Source organism: Montipora foliosa, chromosome 6 (assembly GCF_036669935.1).
Source record: "Montipora foliosa isolate CH-2021 chromosome 6, ASM3666993v2, whole genome shotgun sequence".
In the NCBI taxonomy this organism is placed as follows: Eukaryota; Metazoa; Cnidaria; class Anthozoa; order Scleractinia; family Acroporidae; genus Montipora; species Montipora foliosa.
The window spans coordinates 48,685,163-48,697,662 of NC_090874.1; the positions used below are offsets into that span (position 1 = coordinate 48,685,163).

Genomic DNA, 12,500 nt, shown 5'->3' on the forward strand with positions numbered 1-12,500 from the left:
TCAACGTGTGCTTTAAACTCAGAAATGAAAAAATGCATAAACTTTTCCTTCCACCAGTAAATAAAGGAAAAGGTAAGGCCTTAACTACAGCTGCTCATGCTTTTATTTACCGTTTAAGTGGCTGTTGTACTCTTTTTTTTGTCAGTGCATTGTACACAGGAATGCTGACATCATATCCAGGTCTATAGCTCCAAGTGTCAAAGCTCCCCCCAGCCAAGATAGCTTTGTCAGTTGGAACATCTAGTGACGAGTTGTAATCAGGGGGGCCACCAGGCAACATGTTGAACAGCAAGTGGTTTTTGCCACCATCTTTCCAACTACAAGGCAGATTTAGAAAATTGTGTGAGTTAAGAACTATTACTGCAACATAGATGTTAAATATTACCAAGACATTTTGATTATCTTAAGTTGTTCTGCCCAGACCTTTAAGTACATGGCTTCTTGCAAAAAGTACACAATCATGTGAGCTGCTGTTTGGTAACCATTTTTATACCAACATAATGCTATCTCCTTGGTGAAGTAGTTGCATGTTAAGTGATTCAGTTCTTGTATAACTTAACTCATGGCATAGTCAAATGCCATATATGCAGATTCTTTTTATAACTGGGGTTTACTGTTGTTTCATTGACAAATCATTCAGCTCCTGTCCCAAATCATTTCAATAATATGGTTGGTCAGTGTTTAATAATTAACATCCAGTTTACAGTTTTTTGAGGGAATTACTAGGAGCAATCTTTGCTCCTTTAGGTTGGGGCAAATCCAGCTGCTTATCTTTACTTGAGCAGCTAAGTTTAGGAAAATTAATGTAAATGTAAATGCCTTGTTAATAGTGGAAGTGCAATTGGCTATCAAGCTAGTTTACAGGCACCCCACTTTTAATAATCTGAAAGAAACATGATTAAGAACCCCAACTGGCAGGAGGCAACCAGTTGGTGTTTTACAAAGCGAGGTATGTACATGTAGAGTTGAATCTGGGACAACTGGAGAAAAATCCAAACCAGAGGTTAGAACGGGATTTGAACCTGAAGCAGCTGCCAGTATTCCCATAAATGAGTGATAATGAAGTTGGTGAGAAGACCAAGGGGACACTTTTTGATGCTTATATTGAAATCTGCATGCATCTAAATACTTTCATTTCTGGACATATTTAAAACTTGCCCATTAGGCATGAGAACTTGATGAGGTGGGGTTCCTCCACATACCTGGGTTAATTAAAATTACCATTTGTATAAAAATAAAAAAAACAGAAAAATACTGTGCAATTCTTGTCTCATTTCATTGCATCTCTTGAGTTCTTGAACTGATTAAATGGGTGCTTGCCTGGTGGGCGAGTGGTCACAGAGAGCCATCTATTTACGCAATGGTGAGACTACCAGGACGTGAACAATCGATGAAACCGATGATCGGAAAATCAGTCGATCAATTGATGACAATCGATGCCTTGTTAGTTAATTGGCATCGATTGGCATCGGCCAATCGATGACCAATCGATACTCACACAAAAGTGGTCGCAACTCATCGATTGTCATTGATTGGCGTTAAAAAAATCTCGGTATCCCACACGTTCCAGCATGTATGTATACGCACTCGCAGTACGCACAAATGTTTGAGATTTGAATACATTCACCGGATTGTTTGTATGCAGTCACAATCGATGTCAATTAACTGATCGATTTTTGGCATCGATAATCGATAAAAATTGATAATCGATGAAATTGATAATCACAAAAAACCTGTGCATCGATTGTTCATCGATTATCGATATCAATCGATTAATTGGCATCGATAGGCCTTATCACGGTTTTCGATGCCATCTTGACAGGTAGGCAAAGCGCTCAGAAATTACAGTGTTTGTATGGGAATCCGATAGCAAATAACTTCTTCCAAAATTGATTTTTTTTACAATTTCTGAATCACAACGTTAAAATACGAGGTAGAAGATTGTATTCACCAAGTTTGAAGTATGTAGCTTGGCTAGAAGACGCTCAGTTAAGTTTTTGAATTTTCCACACATTTGTCTGTAAATTTGGCTGGGTAGACAAACGTCTAGACGCAGTTCGCGGGAAAAAATTTTAAGACTAATGTAGGGAAAATTTAAAAAAAGAGCTCAGCTACTTATAGGAAAGCTACAGCCTTCAAACTTGGTGAATACAATCTTCTACCTAGTATTTTAACGTTTTGATTCACAAATTGTGTAAAATTCAATTTTGGAAGAAGGTATTTGCTATCGGATTCCCATACAAACACTGTAATTTCTGACCGCTTTGCCTACCCGTCAAGATGGCGGCGAAAACCGTGATAAGGCCTATTGTCATTGATTGATTTTCCGATCATCGGTTTCATCAATTGTTCACGTCCTGGACTACTCGCCTCCCACCAATGTGGCCCAGGTTTGATTCCCAGATCCAGAGTCATATGTGGGTTGAGTTTGTTGTTCTCTACTCTGCTCTCAGAGGTTTTTCTCCAGGTTCTCCGGGTACTCCAGTTTTCCCCTCCCCTCAAAAACCAATAAGATTTGATATGCATTAATTTGATTTGTTATATACCTGGTCCGCAGTCCACTTTTTACACTGACCGCATCTCGACTTACCTTGGCAAATTTCCAAGAATTCTGGCAATCCCGTTGAGATTCTGGCCATTTTGATTTAATGTGTCTATTAATGGAACTATAATACAAGCCCTACTCAAATCGGACGTGTAATACTGGCTCTTCACCACGGCTGAGATAAGTTCATAAAATTCTTGAGACATTTCCTTATTGAGAACTTGTCCATCTTCATCAAGGAATCGATTATTTGGATAAACATACACCGAGATGAGTTTCTTCTCGTTTACTGCACACCGAAAAATGTCAAAGCAACTGTGCATTCGGCAATTTAAATCTCTCTTCCCGGGGAGCGGTGCTTTAACTTTTAAACGTATCTCAGTAAAGTCGCCGTTCAGAGGGGAATCGGATACGTCGTCGTCAGATGAAGAGAGAATCGACCATATTTCCAAGGCAAGGAAAATGACAGCACAAGAAAAAAGGACACCAACCATAATTACAGTTCTTGTCTGCATTCTCATCCTGAATGAATTAAGAAGTGCTTGCACTTGGATTTCGAAGTAACCGGTCAATTCGGAAAAGCAATTTAACACATTTTGACATCCTGTGTCAGAAATAAGCAGTATCACTGCATACGTGGCAGTGAAGTTTTTTTTCCATTCTAAATTACACCAAATATAGCACCGAGCCCTTAAGGACTCACAATAACAAATTTTGACACAATCCTTCAATTTCCTTGTTCAATTCACACAGATCAGTGTCTCCAGAGTATGTAAAAAGTAGAGTGACAGTTTGTTACAATTATACGCGACAAAATTGAAAATAAAATTGTGCCACTGACCATAATTCCTAGGATCTATGGGCTCAACAAAACTCCCACAATTCTGTTCAGTCTTTAATTAAAGCAATTTTCGTAGGTTTTGTAGCATTTAAACAATATCCAGGTTTGCAGTATATTTCATGGTTGTGTGCGTCTTGAGACGCAATTTTCGCTTCGTCATTTCCACTTTGTTCCGAAAATAACAAGATGAAGATAATTTACCAAGGGAGCGTGCTACTTTGTAAGTTCATAAAATAGTAGTATAGACCGTGTCTTTTGCGGCCTGTTCCTCGTATACGGAATCATATGAGCTAAGGTTAAATCGCTTATGAAATAATATATGAAATAATATATGAAATAATATATTTCAACAGACAGTTGAATTTCCCTTAGATGGTTGGTTTGTTGTGTTTTCGAAGACCAATATCGAACTAGTTAGCGCTTATACGCATTTTCTGTTAGGGACTATACTAGTTAAGCTTAAGTTTTTGGCGGATTTAATTTAAATTCTTGTTTGTGGATCAACATTCATTTCGAAATTCTCTTCCAAGCGTTATGTATTGAAAGCGCTTTTGGTTTGCAAATCGTCACCGTAGCTACATCAAGAGCCAGTTAGCCATTGCGGAAGTTTGGATATGTCTCTGTTCATTACGTGGATGGCCGAATAGGTGGTTTTCGTGATGCTTTAATTAAACCTCGTTCGATCAATCGTACAGTAACTTATTTTAATTGGGTGATACAGCTACAGAATGTTCTCTGACATCCTGCTCTTTGAAAATTTTAACATTCGCCTCAGTAATCTCGCCGCAATTACCGAAAATAAAATAAGCTTAATCCCCAAATTATACTTTAGATTTTTGGGAAAGCCGCGTTCGAAACATTATTCATTAATTATAAATGAAGATCACAGAAGTAGACATGTTTCTTTTGAAGGACCTGTTTATCCCATTACCGTGCCTACCGCAACTAAAAGTCAGTCGCAATTCGTAAATTGAGTACAACATTATGATTGTTTAAATAACATTGTTCATTCTCGAGAACGAACAAATTAAAGTTATTTGAACATTGAGCTTAGTAGGTTCTCAGGGTAATTTTATGAAAACAAATATACAATGTATGTTACTAACTATTCTTCCCCCAGATGTTTCTTGGTATTCAAAAAGATGATTGTTATTGCCTACCTACCACACAAGACTCAAATTTAGTGTTTATAATTTTTATTTATTGATACATATACTGCAAACGAAGGTCAGAGTTTTTGGCAAGATTTCCGCACAGGTCCCTACTTCATTATGCATACACTCCTTTGTTTCAAGAAAACAATAGCAATAACAATAGGCATCCTTTGGGACTGTGGCGCTTTGTTCTTTCTTTTTAGAGGTTTTTTTTTTAAGTCTATATGGACTTTAAAAAAGTCGGTCGAACTTCTGTCTGAAATACGGAAAATCGAACAGTTTTTCCTGCAATTTCAGCACTTTTCCTGCAATTTACCCATTTTTCAGTTTTAGAATAAGCGTAACAAGTGGAATTTCAAGCAATCGTTGTAATAGGGTTCAGATTCGCAAACATAACAAACAAACCAAATAAAAGTACTGTCATAAGAAATTTAATGGCTACCTGCTCTTTTCATCGTGAAATTGTTCTTCCTGTCTGCTTAAAAATTCGCCGAGACACTGCAAAGTGTATATTTTCTTCCTTTCCTGTATTTAGGATCATGAACGGTGCATTTAGAGGGATTTTTCGGCAATATGCTCAATGATACTTCCAAGTAAATAGCTTTGGTAGAGATCCATGGATGTTCCCGTACGAGGCATACTTCATTTCACTCCCCATCGTGTCTTTTCAATGCCCTGCTGTGGGCTCGTTTGTCTGGGTCGACGAAGTTTAAACGATGGTTAACTGCGGTGAGATGATGTTAGCCCTTGTCTTGTAGGCAGTTGTAAACTGTCCAGCCACAGGTAGCTAGGGCTAATATTTTTTCAAGGAAAGTTTACGGTCAGAAAATTAATATGTGTTCTGGCGGATTGAAGGCTATCCATTGCAGTTTTTTCTTGAGCATCGCGAAACAGATCCATCTCCCGATGCGGCACTTTGTCTTTGCCAACTGACTGCGTTTTCACACTGGATTTGGACACGGAAGATGAAACTGAACTACTTTGAAGAATTTTGAACCAAATATGAAATTGAATGGGATTTACCACAACATAATATTTTATGGCATTGGCCATACTTGTTTGGGTAGGAGAGGTTTAAAGAGTCACTCTATGGAAAAGGGTATATTAATTAAAATATCTTGGCAAAATTGTTAAGTTGCTTTGGGGTACTTACATGTATTTTTTGCACTTGTGTTTATTGAGCAAAAACTAGATGTTAACTGAGACTTTTTTCCAGTGTTTTACAGTTTCGTGAAGGCTGAAAATCAATCAGCACCCCCAAATCCAGAGTGCAAAGGTATGAAAACAGCTGCCAAGAACTTGGAAGGAGGAATCCGTTTGGCACTCAAGACATCACCTCATTGTAAACCAAACGAGCAGTGTACAGGTAACTTTGTAAAGCAGCAGCACCTCTCAAGTGTACATGTACCTTTTTAAAAGTTTTCATTGTTCGATGTGGATACTACAAAGGCTAGGGACAACTTCCCATTTTGTATTGGTAACAAACTTTTATTCTGAAGACACCTATTTGAACAATCATGTAGGTCACTGCAGGCACTAAATTTCGGCACTAAAAAATTTTGTCTGTTGATTACTAGGTTGCTAGTATGGCAATCCCAGTGAGTAAATGGGTAAAATTTCTTTGAAGGTAGAACCTTACTTTCACTTTTTTGATATGGCTGACTTTTGATTCTATCTTTTCCTCTCTCAAGGAGTGAAGTGTACATGGCCAACGAATGGCTTTCTTGAAGTTGACTTGCATTACTGCAACAGTCCAGTTACCTATAGTGTTAACTTCAAGCAAGATTATAACAAAGAGAAAAATTATACATTGAAGCAACAAGATGAGCAAGTTCTTTATAAAAGCAAATTATTTGGAACATTCAAGATAAAAGTGAATGAGCTTCGTCGATCTGGGAATACAGTGACCACAAATGTAAGATTGACATCAGTTCTTGACTGTCTGTAGTAAACAGAACTGGACGATCATAAATTACAAAACTTTTATTGACAGCATCTTTATATTAATAATAATTAATAGGCAAAGTTTTATGAATCTCCTTATTTTAATAAAGTCTTTGATCTTCACAGAAAAAACATAGTCTAAAAAATATATTATTCTCACTTTGAAGGAACAGTGAAAAAATTAATATTTCCAATTTAGGAGCACTAGAGTGAGCTAGTTTCAATTTTTTTGAAATAAAAGAACAATGTTGAGTGTAACGGACACGACTCTCAAGATCCGCTTAAAGGGTCAAAAGGTGTCAGGCGTTGGAAAGGGATTGACTTTACGGACTTCTCGAACCAAACAAAGAATAATCCACGAGAAGACAAGAACCAATTAGGATCAGTCAACGGTGATTTAATGAGGAATTCTTGTTGATCGGTGTTCGATAATCGTAAACTAAAATGCAAGAAATTAATTACATAACATGAATCATAGCAAACCAAAATACAACAGGCTAAACCTAAATAATTATTGAAATGCACTTAATTGAAGCTATAATAGGAAAATTACTCAATCAAATAACACACAAATTATCCATATGCTACAAACAGATTAAGGCAAACGGAACGACAAAGAAACTAAGCGAATGAAATGAGACACGCTAGTTGACTAACTACAACATGTTTGCTACAGTAAAGCATACAAACGGAATTATCTTGAAAATAACCGCATTAAATATTACCTAGATCCATGTGACAACAAAGAACGGAGTGAAACTTACATAACTATCCCGGCTTGGCCCAAAGAACAGGAAAACAAATTGAAGTGCTAGCTTTAACCTAACTTGAACGAGATACGTGATCAAATGAAAACATGTGCGAGCGAAAAGAAATGTGAGAACTTAATGATGACGAAAAACAGACATAAATGTAACAAAACAAAACAGTAAACGGAAACCTTCACATTGAGGTTCAGGGGAAGTGTTTTTGATCAAAACAAGTGCAAATGAAAATACTTATTATTCCCCTAAACCTTGACTGTGTTGTTGTGCAGAGTTTTGAACCTTCTATCAATAACCTATTAAAGAAAAGGGAGAACAACTAATTTGACCACCATTGCTATATTCTTTTACTGTGATAGGTTGGGCTGTTGGTATGTCATCAAATATTCCTTGGTCAAAAGTGTCACACAATTTCTCTGATGCCTGAGCAAACTTTCTGTGTGCAGATGGACAAATGCCCAGGTATGCTACTAATATGCTTGTTGAATAAGCTCTGGAGGCAATACCATTCCGTATCCCTGAACAATCAGAAGATAATGCCAGAAGAATAGTGGCGTCTGAACCATATGAAAAAGTGTGGTCCATTTTGAAACAATTTAATACAAGTTATTTTGTCACAAGAACCAAGGGAATGGCTGTTAAGTCTATGTGTTGAGTTAAGGCTTCAGCACTTTTAAGTATGTGGGTGATGCAGGGCATTGGCTACAGAATAAACCAAGGTTGGCTCAAAACAAACAAACACTTGAAAATAAAAGCTGTGGAAGTTAACCCTTTGACGTCCAAACTGGCCAGACTTAGCACAGACTGTATTTTACTCTGTCTAACGCCAGATTATTTTACTCGTCAATGGGGAACCCCTGGAAGTCAATGGGTTAAGGGCTCTTACAATGTTACTATTAATTTTATCACCAAGCCTGGCCTTTAACCTCTGTGCTTTTTCAGTTATCAGCACACAGTGGTCTCAGTTTGTTTTTTAATATTGTTGAATAAATGAGGCACTGGCCTGGTAGAATCAGATCTTTTGTTTGTATTAGTTTTTCTTTCCACTAGTGGAATGGGGGCACTCTCACCATTGTGCCAATTCAACTATAAGGAATCAAAATAATACAAATGGGGCTGTGCTTCTTGGGGTTTTCCTTGCCATGTACAAAGTGTACATGTTCAGTGTATCTAATTTTGAATTAACGTTGTTTGTTTTTCATGCAGGATTCAACACCAGCGTTAACAATACCCAGCCATGTTCATACCCCACCCAGCCACAATCTGACAAGCAATCAAGTAGGTCCCTTTTTATCTTAAAATGTGACATAGTAGGAAAATGTAAGCCTATTAAGGGCTGAGTTCAAATGGCATGTATTTTGTCCACTGTCAACTAAAAAACCAACACTCAAGGTTAGCAGCAGGTGCATTAACTTGTTGCTGGCTGTTATGCTTGGTTTGTACTTAAAGGAATAAAAAAACTACTGGTATTTTTGTTATGATTGTGTACAAAAAGCAAGCAAAAGGCCGAGCAACGAGCTAATGCATCTGTGAATGTTGAGCATGGATTTCCAAGAGCACCTTTCGTAGTTGAGTGACCTGCCCTAGTCATTCTAATGATCCAGCTTAACAGAGCTGGAATGCTTGACGAAAGCACTCATCTCTGGAGAATGCTAAGAGCACCTCCTGTACTTCAGCGGCCTGCTCTGGTCTGTTAAGTGATTCAACTTAAAGTTGCTGTTAAGGTGGATTGTGGCTGAAGCATGCACCACTGAAGACTGCCATAAGAGCACCTTTGGTATTTGAGCTGCCTGCTCTAGTCACTCTACTGATCCTGTGTATTGTACCCTTACCCTGCTAAAGAGTGACACTTTTAGACTTAACTGTCTTACACCAGGGCTGACAATAACATTTCAATTAGGCAGGGAAGCTAGGAAAGTAGGTAGGGAGAAACAGGAGGCAGGGAAACTCTCAGGCTCCAAGCCCTTAATAAGAGCTCTGTACACCAGACAATCTCGCTTCTGAATGGTGAGCCTCTTTAAGGCTGACAGGTTAAATGCATCTACTGTAAGTCCACTAAAAACTGTGACCCCTTTTACTAGACATGGTGTCCTGATCATCAATAATTATAATGTATCATTGATCGAAAATTTTAAGGGATGTGACAATCGATTATGGATCATGCACAAACGATTCTCACTGAAAATTTAAAAAATATATTGGTGACAAATAAAATATATTAAAACCTGTGTTATCTTTTTTGGAATTGATTAATAGCAGCTAAAATCCACTGAACCCCTTTTCGGGTTTGTTTCATTCTTTTTTGTTTTATTTCAAAATATGGCTCACAGCCCTGGCACTGCTTTGTACAGTATGTTGTTCACATAATTGGCAGAAAATTTCCTTATTTGTGCTCTTACACATTATTCCAGAACCTATTAAAATTAGTCTTTGTCCATGCTACTGGCTGTTTAAGACCTTAATTGATCATCAGTTCCTCATTATGTAAACCAATGTTAATGTTAAACAGTTTTAATTTTGATTATTTTTTCCAACTATAAACAAAGATCGATTGGTTGGATTATTCCGATTAAATCAATTATGAAATCTTGGCCGATTCCCAACACTACCTTGCTACCTGCTACCCAGTGGCTCAGTTGGTTGAGCATTGGGCTGTCATGCGGGAGGTCGTGAGTTCGACTCCGGCCGGACCAACACTCAGGGTCTTAAAAGAACTGAGGAGAATGTGCTGCCTTTGAAATTACATCTGCAAATGGTTAGATTTTCAAGTCTTCTCGGATAACGACTGTAAACCGGAGGTCCCGTCTCATAACCCTTGTTGGAAATTAAATAGTATCGGACGTTAAAGAACCCACTCACTATTCGATAAGAGTAGGGGACATAGTCCCTGGTGTTGTGGTCTGACCTTTTCTGGACGGGGGCATCTTTCACTTCCTAAAATAAAATTGTAAACTGTGTAATAAGCAGTCTGGCTAAAGTCCCCCGAAAAACATTGTAAATTAGTCCTGAAAAGCCCCGAGGGGAGAGACTAATAGCTTCACTCACTCATTCACCCTTGTCTGCTTAGCTGGGTTGTGTCACTATATGCACAGCTGGACTGAATTTAATGCTGAAGGGATTTATTGAGTCCATGGACAAGTCAGCCTGCACACAACCAGACATGTCACTTGAAACCTATGTCAAAAACCTAGATATAGACTCTACTGGTCAGTCCATCAGCCATGCAGGCTATGGACAAGTATAATGTTTCTCAGGGGCCGCGGAGTATATTTGAAAGTAAGGGAGTTAAGTCTTGGTATGTGTACGAGAAGTGTAAATTATCAAGTCTTCAATTGAGCCGAAAACAACACCATAAGAAAAAGTGGGGGGAGGCTATAGCCCCCAGCTCCTCCCTCTCTGTGGCCCCTGTTTCTGCTTCAAGCTTGCATCATTCATGAACATGTAAACCAGCCCTTACAGCATCCATGTCCAGGTTACTTTTGTTGACTAATTTCCTTGTAATTTTAAGGTCCTAAGCCAGCCTGGGGGATTATGACTTCAGGTTTGTGTTGTGTTTCACTTATTATAAATGTTTATAAAATGGCCAGAGTTAACGGCTCATTATGATTGGTCGAAGTAAGTTGATTGTATCACCATTGACACAGTGCATTATAATGCAACATGCATGCAGGCCAAACAAAAAAATTCCGTTGGTCTGCCATTATGTCTGAAGATTTTCCTCAGTTTAGTCAAGAGAAGTGCTCTTCTGCGGGTCATGCTCCTCTAGGTATTTCTCTTGTGTTCTTAAAAAAGCCTGCTTGCCTATATAGGTCAACAATGCATAGTTTGCATAAAGTCTACATACTGAGGCAATATTTAAGATCGAAGGAACGTTTACAGCAAAAAGTCAATGAATTTTTTTTTTAACATCAGCTCACTTTTTACCCATTAGCAAAAAAAATGGACTGCATGCAGAACCATCAATACGTAACTTTCTTGAACCTCTTGGTTACTTTGTTAATAACAACTTGCCATGTTCAGCTGTACTGGTAAGACCGATGTTAACCAATGCAAGGCATTATTGTATGTCTTGAGCAAAAACTGAGGGAGGGAAACATTATGACAGCGGACAGAAAATCTAAACAATTAATATTGTATTAGCCACTTTGAAGCCTACAGTGGAAATATCGATTTAGGTGCTTTGAAGATAGTGTATGGTGGAACCTTGATTAGTACTGACTTTTGTGTATTTCACCTATTTTGCCATAATTCTTTTATCTTGCGAAACCTTCTACATAAAAGCCGCATTGGTATGAGCTGATTTCCAAACACAATTTGCGCTAAAATGAGATTTGTCACTTAAAATAACTGCAACTACAATATGAACAGGTGTTATTTGCTGGTACATATTGTAGTTGCCGTTAGTTTCTGGACTCTTTCTTTGGCTTTTATCCTTACTCACTTACTGTATACCTTTTCAACTCCAGATCCTCCCAGTGAAGGAAACCTTGCTTACCGTAAGGACGGTAAGGGAGGCCATAAAGGGCATAAAGGTAGGCAAAAGTATCATTTTTACACTCAATTGGGGAAGGTGGAGGGGAATGAATTAAATATCACAAGTTGTGGATCGTGAACCTTTTCTGTGATATAAGCGTGTTTAAAATAGTGATTAATATTGTTGTTCATAACTGATCAGATATTGAAACCTTTTTTGATCTCACATGTAGTCTGCAAAATCAGAGCTTAGAAAATGGAAGGACAAGGGCATTCTAGTGAATGTTGTACCACAGGAACTTCCTCACTAACACCTTTCTCAGGCACCTGGCACTTTTCGGAGGAACCCTCTTTTCCTCCTTTTACATTGCATCTGCACAGCCACTCCTGGAGTTTACTGTAAATTCTGGTGGCACAGAACTATCCAAGTGACCTCCCAGATTGTTTCTATTTCACTTTTCTTCTTTTCTTTGAGGCACCTTATCAAGTGAAAGTGTCTGTCACCTTGTCTCTTTCATTGCATTTACCCTTTTCCATAGACTTCATTTTGTTCAACACAAGACGAGTTTACTCATCAGTGGGAGCCAGCTCAGGGGTTTAAGTGTTAATAATCTCTTCACGTGTACCAAGCCAGTGTTTATCTCTGTATTACAAAGACTGGAAAACAGCCACAATTTGCTCCATGACCATGCAAGATAGGAGAATGGGTTCCATACCAGGTTGACAACACAGACTACCTTGCATTGAAATAGTCATTTGCAAACAGCAATCCAAAGTAG

At 38.2% G+C, this 12,500-nt stretch overlaps 2 protein-coding genes across 2 annotated transcripts in view; one reads left to right on the forward strand and one right to left on the reverse strand.

The window, feature by feature from the left end:
- LOC138007574 (exostosin-2-like) overlaps positions 1–3,326 on the reverse strand; it is a 22,237-nt gene extending 18,911 nt beyond the window's left edge. Inside the window, exons 1-2 of the mRNA XM_068854563.1 lie at positions 2,591–3,326; positions 111–317 (exon numbers count right to left, since the gene is read on the reverse strand). Coding sequence (XP_068710664.1) covers positions 111–317; positions 2,591–3,066 — 683 coding nt within the window. The 5' untranslated portion in view covers positions 3,067–3,326. The remainder of the gene's footprint in view (positions 1–110; positions 318–2,590) is intronic.
- Positions 3,327–3,449: 123 nt separating this feature from the next.
- Positions 3,450–12,500, forward strand: part of LOC138007575 (uncharacterized) — a 103,626-nt gene continuing 94,575 nt past the window's right edge. Inside the window, exon 1 of the mRNA XM_068854565.1 lies at positions 3,450–3,606. Coding sequence (XP_068710666.1) covers positions 3,573–3,606 — 34 coding nt within the window. The 5' untranslated portion in view covers positions 3,450–3,572. The remainder of the gene's footprint in view (positions 3,607–12,500) is intronic.